An 11,310-nucleotide genomic window follows, 5' to 3' on the forward strand; every position below is an offset into this window, starting at 1 on the left:
TTCGAATGCAGCTATTTTTTTTTTCAGCATCCCCTGCAGCTCCTACCATCATAGCTAAACACACTACATCCATTCAAAATGAATGGGATGAACACCTGGCAGCTTTATTTGGTATCACCTCAGTTAATGTTCCAAGTGAGCTGTGCCAATATTTAAAGGTGATGTGAAAACACTGCAGGCCACTGATAGGTCAGAGTGAATCATCACTGATCTGACACAGGACTTCCTGCAAAAATCTGGCATTTAAAAGCCCATCTAGCTACAATCAATACCAAGTGATTTTTTTTATTCACTTCAGCCAGATTTTAAAAAATGGCAGCCTGCAAAACCACGCTATGGTCAACTGAAAAAGTGCTGACACATCAAAAACACCATCCCTTCAATATCCTGTTATAAGAATAGCATAGCTCCACTTTGTTTGCACACTGAGCATGTGGTTGAGCACGACAGAGAGTGGCAGAGAGCGCTGTGAATGTAGTACAGAGGAAAAGGTTAGCAGTAAAGCTGTCAGACCAGCAGTAGATGTGAAGTGTAAGTTAAGTTTGTCAGTGAATAAAGGCTGCAGCTTCTCAAGCTCCTGTGTTGTTTAACAAATGCTGGAAAAGTGAAGGGGATTATTGCTTTGTCGCATTCAAGATGATGTCAGCCAATTTTGGTTGCCCACCTATATTGAAGGGGTACTGTCTGGGGTTGGGCGATATGTTAAAAATTTCCAACCGGCCACCGTCAGCTCGGCACTCTCAACTGGGAGGTGTGTGTGAGCAGCAAGTTCACTACATTACATTCGCTACATAAAATAAATAATATAAACTCACAAAATGTCAAGAAATTAAACTTAAACCTCCTTATTAAACACCAAAATACAACTGCACACATTCTAAATTCAAATTTTGGTTAGAATATATTTTTAATTCACTGCATTAAATATGAAAAGAGTCTGTCTCTATAGGCTATTTACCTCTTATTCTGTACCCTGTTCAGTGAATAGCTGAAAAAAAAGGATCTGATGGATTCTGCCCATCGACAGTAGCCGATATATTTACCCAATCACCCATCCCTAGTACTATCTGCAGTGGAAAACAAAGTAGAGAAAAGCACCTGGTACCAAAAGCAAATACAGTTGAATCAAGCTGTGTCGTACCATGCAGTTGAAACAGTTAAAGACTCACTGACTCAGTGATCGACATGAAAGACAGACAGACACAATCCTCTCCAGTCCTATGAAATCTTGCCTGACTGCATAGTTCTATTCTGCATATGGTAAATAAGTAGGCACATTTGTATATGTAGCTATGAGCTAGGGCTGTGCGATTGCCTCTAAATTTCAAATTGTAGATTGTCATTGCTCTAGATTGCCAATACACGATTAAATTGGCAAGGGGGCAGGGGCGGCACGTGTCCTTGGCACTGGTCTTATGTTGATCGCTACCAGTCAGCAACACTGCCAACACTGACACTTTGGCCACTTTGGTGGCAAAGAAAAACGGCACATCTCCAGTTTGGGAGTTTTTTGGGTTTATCCCAGATGCCAGAGGTGAGCCGACGGACACAACAAAGCCTATCTGCAAAATATGCAACAAATGTGTGTCCGTGAAAAATGTTCAGACAACCAATTTATTTGCGCACCTTCTTCTTCATCATCCTGCTGAAGCCACAAAACTCCCGATCCCTCAAGCTAGCACTTCAAGCACTGCAGGTTTATACTTTTTGTTATAATGACGTTATTTTTAATGTTTTGCATCACATGCAAAAGTGAGCGACACCGCTGCGCTGACAAGCTGGAGACGTGTTGCTCCTCCTCACTTCAAGTCCCTGTCATTAACTTTTAACCTGCAAAGGCGGCAGTGCCGCAACACTGTAGGAATTTATGAAAGCCCTTGTGTGAACATTTCAGTAGTTACACATTAAAACAATATTTATTTGCAATTAGCCTACTCTGTTGAACAACCCCGAAGCATGAGCAAACGGGCTGTGTCAGTTCGAATCAAAGAGATGTGCCCTGTCACTGTCACAGGGCTGACAGTGTACCCTGTGCGGAGAGGAGAGGAGAGGAGAGAAGAGAGAATGTGGATTGTAGGTCTGTTTGTAAACGGGGCTTCTCTAACAGTCATGTATTTCCTCCAGAAACATCTCTTAATGCACAGTAGAGCGCCGTTTTTTTTTTTTTTCAAAATCGCCTTGATAAACAGCAAATCGCCTGGCAACCTTCCAATCGCCAATATATGATTTAATCGGTGATCGTCCCAGCCCTACTATGAGCATCCCTTTGTGTTTGTGTCATCCATTTGTCTTGTTTACTGAGATCCATCTGTCAGTAGTTCATATTATTTAACAAAGTCAAGATGTAATGTGTAGTTTACCTGTGAGTTTGATTTTGGCGAGCCTGGCGTAGATATCTGGCAAGTCAGCCACATCAACCTTCAGCTGCTTCCACTGTTTGTCCAGACGCGCCTCCCTTGCTTCATCTGTCTCCACGTGGACATGGGGAGGTTCATCTGAAGACAAAGCTGTACTGGACACAGAACTGCTCTGTGCTGCTGCCTCTTCTGTAGCGGGCTTCAAGGTGGCCATTTCATGCTGTGCCTTACTGGTGACATCCTCTGGCTGTGAAACAGTATCTGTGACCACAGGATCAATAGCTGATATTCTCTGAACTTGTCTTTCAACGCTGTCATCTCTTTCATCCACGATGGTCAGGACAGGAGCCTGTTTTGGGATGGCACGTTGGTGGAGCTCACTGTTCTTCTTTGTTACGTACTGAAAAGAAAACGAGAGCACAAGGTGATTTATGTGGAATTTTACTGCTATGGCAACAAAAATGAATACAGACGTACTACAAAAGAATCACCTTCAAGGTATGAGGAAAAAATGCATTCATAACAATCAATACAAAATGTTTAAACTACAAAGGACACTGAAATGAAAAAATCAATGAGGTACTGAGCCCAGTGAACAATACCTGGCGCTTCAGGAAGTTGAGATGCTGGTACGTCAGCCAGTTTGAAGGATCTCTCCTGTGCAGCTGAATAAGGCTGCGAGCCGCCTGGTTACATCGAGGTACATTTTGAACTAGCTTCTGTTTCACGCTTACACCGACCAATCCTATAAGAAATATTAAATACAATGTTAAGTCATTAAAATAAAAATCATTACTGGTTTTGTTTAATTCTACTGAATCTGGAACATGGACAAATGAAAATCATAATAATGACTAGCACTGTTGTGCTTTTGACTGGGGCTGCACAATTAATGGAATATTAATCTCAATCACGATGTTGATGTCCCACAATTAAATGAACATCATCAACAGCAATACTAACATTTATAATGTGTGCTACACTCATAGAAAACTCTGTGACATATCAAATCAAAAACACCAACCAGCCACCCTGCAGCGGCAGTCTGTGTCATTCTCCAGAGAGGAGAATCAAATGTTTGGAGCTGGTCTCATCATTACCTGCTGTTTAGAAGTATTTTGTATTTAGGGCAAGAGATGTTAAGCAAGAACAAATAATATGCAAAGAGTGCATGAGACTTGTGTCTTTGCCACAAAGTAACACAAGCACCTGAAAAACACCACAAGCTGCCGTACGGTGAATACATGAAGGTCAAAAAGAACACATCGCTAACATTACCTCTCCAAATCCCCATCCTTGTCTAACACCAACTCAGACATCCATAACTGCACGGCTGTACACTAACAGCTATAACAGTTGTACAGCTTGTCAACACATGAATGTAGCTCAATGTGAAAATGGGGCTCTGTTGACTTAAAAAGTTCTGGTACAATTTTAACTATATTTTGCTTCTTGGAGATGCACTGTGAATAAGGTCCTGTCTTACTTTTAATGCACAAATTTGTACAAGCAGTGCTTTTGTTTTACATGAACATGCAACAAATGCTTTGAGCCTAAAACCAATGGTTGATCATGATTAACAGTTGTGATTTCAATATTGTTAAAAATAAATGCGAGTATCATTATGTCCATAATGGAGGAGCTCTACCTTAGACCCAGCTTTTGCATGTCAGCTGTCATCAGTATTGATGTACTCTTCCCATTTCCTCACTAACACTAATACTAACACTAACCACTAACACAGAGGACCCGACCCCATGTAAACGTGCACTTAATGCTTAACTTATATATTGACTTATTACCTTCCTTGCTAATTTACAGAGAACGTTTAGCTGGAGGACAATAACATTATACAACAAATATTACTTTCTCGAGAGCTATAATGTAAAAAGAATGCTTCACTTGAAACTGTTGATTCAATTCCATGGTGATTTTTCGCATTTCGTTATACTGAATGTGTTATGTGTTTTTACTAATTTATACACCTCATTGACATATGGGTTGGGTTGGGTTGATTACATGTTAGAAATGCCTCAGTGTAATATAACAGAGACAAACGTCGCACGAATGTGTTGATAACGTTAACGACCTGCAGACCGACCTGGTAGGTTAGGTCAGATCAGTCCAGATAAGTCCCACATCATCATTGTTTTGAAAGCTAACGTTAGCTTTTTATGCTGTTTTATAACACATAACGCTAGTTAAAACAAAACAGCTTCAACGCTGTCGTTATAAAGCCACACATTATATGCAAAGTCAGTAATTTGCTAATTTTGGACTCTGTAGATGCGGTTGACTTCCATCTAAGGTCACTGCTAGCCTCTTGCCAAACATCCCGGGTGCTATCAGGACAGCTACATGCTAAGCTAGCCAGCTAGCTTCCGCCTTAGCTTCAAAGGCTGCTTTCAGCGGACATTAATTAAAAATGACTCTGAAATGTAATGTCACGTTAAACGAAGTGTCACATTCCATCGCATGTTACCTGACAGTCTGCTACATGGCGTTTTATACATGTTCTCGAATCATAAAGCCGGCTCCCGTCTCGACCCCTTCACATGCAGCAAGCCGCCATTTTAACCTCGTGAGGTAACAGAAAAACACTTCCGGATCACAAAACGTCAGCGGACTGTACTATCTTTTTTTTTTATGATTAACTTTAGAAACATAGTATGAAATGCCATTTAAGTCAGTGTTAAATAAATATACACATACATAAATGCATAAACCCATGAAATAAAAAATATGGTTATGAAATACATTTTTAAATAAACAAGTCAATAATAATAATAATAATAATAATAATAATAATAATAATAATAATAATAATAATAATAATAATAATAAATGTGAATAAATATAGGGCTATATATGAATATAGTTAATTAAATAAATGTATAGATTTTATTTATAAAGCAACATTTTTCAAAAGACTTATATTCAAATACTTATACTTACATTTATTCATTAATTTCCTAATTGATTTATTTTTAGTTTTTTGTATTATTATTATTATTATTTAATAGTGACTTAAATTGCATTCATAGCACATAAGCAGTATGTACACAACAAAACTGTCCATACAAGTTACAGAGGAGAGAGGAAGAAAAAAGTAAGCAAAAGTAATATTAATTCAACATTATATCATCATTATCATCATAACAAATTTATCAGACACATAATTCATTTTATTTGCTGCTGTCTATGCATCCATGTCTGTGCTGCAGATACTTTTTAAAAAGCAACAAATATTTCTAAAAATAACAACAATCAAATTAATAATATTCCCTGAAACTAATGTGTTTATCGTACCAGACGGTGCAATAATATGATAATCACCATGAAATTACCTCTAAAATTAGGCTACTTCTATTGTTTCTTTCATGTATTAATAAGTAGTTTTAATTTAGAATCATTCTTTAAGAACTGTAGTGGTGTGGTGGAGGAAGTATTCAGCACTAATACCACACTAAAACTACTCTGTTACAAGTAAAAGTCCCGCATTGAAAATGTTATTTAGGTAAAAGTATGTAAGTATAATCAGGAAAATGTACTTAAAATATAATAATATAATAATAGGGAATATAACCCTAACCCTAACCTTAACGTCACAGGCTTATATGTTTTATTGTCTGACACTGAAACATTTTTTTCATGAAAGACATTTTGGCATGCCACCATAAGAAAACCAGGTGTAAATAATATTTATTATGGCTGAATTCCTTTGAGCTGCTTTGGTTTCAGGACCTTGGTATTGTGTATGCTGGCTTGGATTACCGGGACACTTGAATAAAATACAGCCATTGTTAATGTTATTGGTAACACCTGTTCTTTTCCAACTCTGATGATTCAAAATATCTGTTGTGAATAAAAAATTAAAGCCCAGTCCATCTAATTTTCTATTAACTCATTTGTTTCCTTTGTTTAACCACTTCGTTTCATGTCATTGAGTTTCTTTCCTTTTATTCTCTGTGTGCCCTTTACAGGATTTTGTTTAGTAGAGGTGGTGGTAAGCCACCTGGATCCTTGAACCCACTGAAAACTTGGCTTGAAATTGTAAAAATGCATATCTGATATCAAAGTTTAGTTTCTCATTAAGCATCCACAAAGGTCTGAATGAAAATAAACGTTCGTAATTATTAGAAAACCAAGTTCAAAAACATTTTTTATAATCGTCTTATTTGATGAAAGACTAACACACTTGTTAAATATGTGACATTTGCTGTATGAAATAATGCATCCGCTCTTTTCACTAAAGGTTAAGAGTACATTCAAATTCTCATTTCAGGCAAATGTGACCCACTAAAACAGACGAGGAAATGTTACTTTTCCCCTTTTGTGATTTTTTTTAACACCTGGTCAACTTAAATCAGTTCAGCTGATTCAAAATGTGTTTGCTTGTAACAAACACCAGTTTTATTTCTTCAGAAGTCAGGCTGCCAGAAGACCCGTGTCATTGACCGATAAATCTGAGTTGAAGATGCGATTCATTTAATTCGAAATTGCCGTCTAATTCAGTGTCTGGCCTTTTGCCTCCTGCCCTTGTTCGTCCTCTGACTTTGCCAGCTGTTTGTTCTGTTATTTATGTGCACGATCATCGTGTTGGCCCCGGCTGCCACGGCCAGCAAGATGGAAACCTTCTGATTAATACCCTCGGCTTTCACTTTGCAGCCTTGCTTTATTGAAACAAAGATAATAAAATGGTATGATTGTCTGTTTCAGTGCAGTGTTTCATTTCCTTGAGCGATAATATTTGACTGAGTCAGGAGGACGATTATTATGCTGCTCTGATTGTAGGCTGTAAATGACTGTTGTTGTTTTAACAGTATTATTACTGTTATCTTAATGTTTCTTACTGTATAAGCTGTGTGTGCTGACCTGTCACCTGCTTCATCATTTATATCTGGTAAGAGTCTTCATATCTTAATGCAAACAACAATACTAACTAATACTAATACTAACATAACATTAACACTACACTCTTAGAAATAAGGGTTCCAAAATGACTCTTCCTCTAGGGCTGAGGTTCTACCCAGAACTACTTGCTTCTGAAGAATCCTTTTTTGAAGACAGGGTTCATTATGGATTCTTTGTAAGACAAGGAGTTCCATTAAGAACCTTCTTCATCCAAAGAAACTTTTGGAAGATATACTGTAGTTCTAAAAGGATCATTGAAATCCATGAAGAACTCTTCCAACAAGGGGTCTTTGTGCCATAATTAAACGGGTTCTAGGTAGAACCCCCTGGGTGGGTTCAAGGTAAAAACCCTTGGAATACAAAGGAGTTCTCAGTAGAACCCCATGACATGGTTCTGGACGAAACCCTTGAAACATAAAAGGGTTCTCAGTAGAACACCCTGTGTGGGTGATAAAACCTTTGGAATATAAAAAAGCTGTCACTGGTGTTACCTGGGTAGGTTCTAGACAAAAACCTTGAAATATAAAAGGGTTCCCAGTAGGTGGGTTCTGCATGAAACCCTTGGAATATGAAAGGGTTCTCAGTGGAACCCCCTACCAGGATTCTAGATTAAACCTTTGGAATACAAATGAGTTCTCAGTAGATGCCCCTGGGTGGGTTCTGGATGAAATGCTTGGGATATTAACGGGTTCTCAGTAGGAAGGTTCTCCATGAAACTCTGAGAAAATTAAAGAGTTCTCAGTAGAATCTCCTGAGTCGGTTCCAGCTAAAATCATTGAAATACAAAAAGGTTCTTGAGGAGGTGGATTCTGCACAGATGCCTTGGAAAATAAAAGGGTTCTTGGTGGTACCCCTTAAGTGGCTTCTAGACAAAACCTCTATAATATGAAAGGGTTCACGGCAGAACCCTGGGTTCTAGATAAAACCCTGAGAATATAACAGGGTTCTCGGTAGGTAGGTTCTTCATGAAACCCTTTGAATATAAAAGGGCTCTTGGTAGAAGCCCCTGGGTGGGTGGTTCGCATCCTTAGAAGGGGGAAATGTTTTGGATTGAACACTGTAAAATAAATCATAGATGAATTTAGTGGAATCAGCTAACCTTTTTTCATTATCTTCAGACCACTTCAGAACTTAAATATTAGTTATTCTGACTTGAAGTCTTTTTGATGTGAAATGATGGGCCAAATAAATGAAGACAACTTTGAACTAATTATTTTAAATAAGTTCAGTCAACTCACATTTCAAATGCAGCAGATCCTGCTTGAAATGATTTACAGTGCAGTTGCATTTTCACAACAAAATAATACTGTACTTTTTAATTTTGTAGTTATGTACAATACTATACAAGTGCAGTTCATTTGGTATCTCAGATACACAGGATCAAATGACATGTATCATTTGTTTTATGAAGCGTCATGATCCAAATATCTTTTACAGTCACAGGTGTTGTCTATGAACTCAGATCCCACTGCAATCCAAGCTGAGCATCCAATTCTCCTGATTCATCTCATTCATTCCACTCCACTGGCAGCTCCTCCTTTCCTGCTAAGATTACATGGTGTAATCTTCATGCACCATCAAGATGCTGGGGCTGATGAATGCCAACAATACACACGAGGCCATCCAGATCCTGCACAAGAGCACCTTTATTGCTGGAGATAACCATTATGTGCTGTTCTACAAGATTTCATTCCGCACTGACCCGGTCAACCTCTTTGGGTTTGGTTTTAATGCGCGTGCTGAAAAGGAGGTTTATTGCTGGGTTTTACACCATATTATTTATTTCTAGGGTCCTGTTATACTATTTCAATGTTCCGTGTTTGCTTCATTTTACTTGTGCGGAAACACTCTCTGAGGGTAGGGTCAAACCTGCCAAGTTTATGGCCGTGTTTGGGCACTGCGTCAAACCATAATCTTTTGTATAGCAATCTGTGAGCTACCACTACAGATGATTGACATGCTTAACAGAATGTCAGGGCCTCGCATTAACACACAGGCTCATTCATGAGTACGCGGCCTCCCCTCCTGCTCTGGACTGGGATGGAATAATATTTGTTTATTGCATCAAGGACTAGTTTATCCTCTGCCAATGAGTGTGAGTTTGAGTAGCTCAGGGGAATCAATTCCAAGGAATCAGCCCTCCTTATCCCGCCGTCTGACCATTAGTCTGGCAGCTCGGGCTAATGCATTCTGATTATATAATTTTGTGTTTTTCTCCTGTGTTCTGCAGGGATATCTTTAAAATAGAGGTGGAAAATGCAATTTGTTATTGAAGGTATGTGATTAAATACGAGACACCTTTATTTCAGGTGGGACCAAGTCATTATTTTGCGAGTCAAAATAATGGCTTAATTCCAAAATCACGACTCCTTAGGAATCTTGAAGAAATTTTAAGTTTTGTTTCTGATTCCGCTTATTGATTCCGACACAAATTTCAAATTAAAACCGCAAACACTTAGCATATATCAACCTGGCTCTACGTCCAGACATGTGAGTTGACTGCATGCATCTCTCTAATGCATTTTTCTTATTAAATCGTGAGTCTAGCATTAGTTGGCTGCTTGAGTTGCTTGGCTAGCAGGTGAATAGTAGAAATTGTGTGAATCTTGTAGCACTCACCTCAACATTTACAAGGACGGGATACCCCTCGATTGTTACAGTAAAGTAGCCGCAGTAAACCCCAAAATATTCAAGAATTTTCTTATTTCTGCTGGTAACATTTATCCAATAATCATTAAAATTCAAACAATACTCAGCCCCACAGGTAAGTCTCAAGTCTTTGCACTTAAGTCCCAAGTAAAGACTGACAAGTCCCGAGTCAAGTTTCTATTCTTGCTCTCCATTTTATCAGTTCTGGTTTTTATCTTGTACCCTTACTGCAAATAAAGTTTCCTACTTTGGATAATGAAACATCTGAATCTGAAAATGAAGTTGCAAGTCCTGAACTTTGAGTTTTGAGTCCTAAACAAATCACAATGTGCTCTTCACCAAATGTAATGCTATCTTAAAAACAGAGCCTCAACTTTGTTCTCTCTGCAACTTCAAATGTCAAACAAAGTTGAAACAAAGTTTTGCATAGTGCAATTCGTTTTTTGTTGCACCTTGTACTGCTCCTCCTATGCAAATAAAATCTTTGCTGTTATTTATTCTAACAATAGCTCAGTTAATGTCATGTTTGATTTTGATTTTGTCATATGAAGCCTAAAGTCATCCAAATTGTGACTTGAGTCTGACTGGCGTCATGTGTCTGCTGTTATGTAGGATTTGGTGAGTTTTTCTCCTAAAGTCAGGAAGCTCCACTTGTTTAGATAATTGCACGATGCACTCCAGTGAGTAAAGACAAAGCCAAGCATGCTTTTAATGCCTTCTGTCCATAAGGTGGACCAGAAGACAAGACCCGAAGAACAGATGGGTGAAAAGGGAGTGGAATGGCTCTGTAACAATAGGAGGAGTTTGTAGGGTCTATTCAACCCAGAGGGGTCTTTCAAAGGATCTTTACAGTTGTTCTAGCTCTGGTGGTGGTCTCAGTATGAGGGCCTTTTATCACGCTGCTTTCACTGCATCTTGAAAAAATGAAATGGCTGTAAACATCCTCTCCAGAGAGAAACAAAGACACAAAAGGAGTCGAGGCTTGTATTGTGAGAGGGTGACGACATATTGTTTATCAGAGTAAAAAGCAGGCTGATGTCAGCCGGGGAATGTTGCAGGAATGGCTTGGAGTTTTGTGTATACAGAGTCACAGTAAAATATAATTTATAAGAAGACAACGGCCGACTTTAAAGGAACACCTCATCCCAAAATCAAAAACAAATATTTGCTCATCGCAATTTCCCAGAGCCAAAAGTGACATCTTTGAAAATGCTTCTTTTGTCCCACCAGCTGTCCAAAACATAAATTCATAAATTATAAAGAAAAACAGCAAATTAAGAAGCAAATTTAAGAAGCTGGAACCAGCAGGTGTTTGACATTTTTGCTTAAAAATAGTTCAATAAAAAGTTTAACAGTTTCACATCAATCACTTTCAACAAAATGAAAGAAG

General features: G+C 38.4%; 1 protein-coding gene across 1 annotated transcript in view; it reads right to left on the reverse strand.

Annotated features, from left to right (window-relative positions):
• The window catches only part of cox10 (cytochrome c oxidase assembly factor heme A:farnesyltransferase COX10), a 45,139-nt gene extending 40,184 nt beyond the window's left edge, over nucleotides 1–4,955 (reverse strand). Inside the window, exons 1-3 of the mRNA XM_084741345.1 lie at nucleotides 4,840–4,955; nucleotides 2,960–3,102; nucleotides 2,361–2,757 (exon numbers count right to left, since the gene is read on the reverse strand). Coding sequence (XP_084597471.1) covers nucleotides 2,361–2,757; nucleotides 2,960–3,102; nucleotides 4,840–4,870 — 571 coding nt within the window. The 5' untranslated portion in view covers nucleotides 4,871–4,955. The remainder of the gene's footprint in view (nucleotides 1–2,360; nucleotides 2,758–2,959; nucleotides 3,103–4,839) is intronic.
• Nucleotides 4,956–11,310: the final 6,355 nt, after the last annotated feature.

This window comes from Lutjanus erythropterus, chromosome 17, assembly GCF_056507025.1.
Source record: "Lutjanus erythropterus isolate fLutEry1 chromosome 17, fLutEry1.hap2, whole genome shotgun sequence".
NCBI lineage: Eukaryota > Metazoa > Chordata > Actinopteri > Lutjaniformes > Lutjanidae > Lutjanus > Lutjanus erythropterus.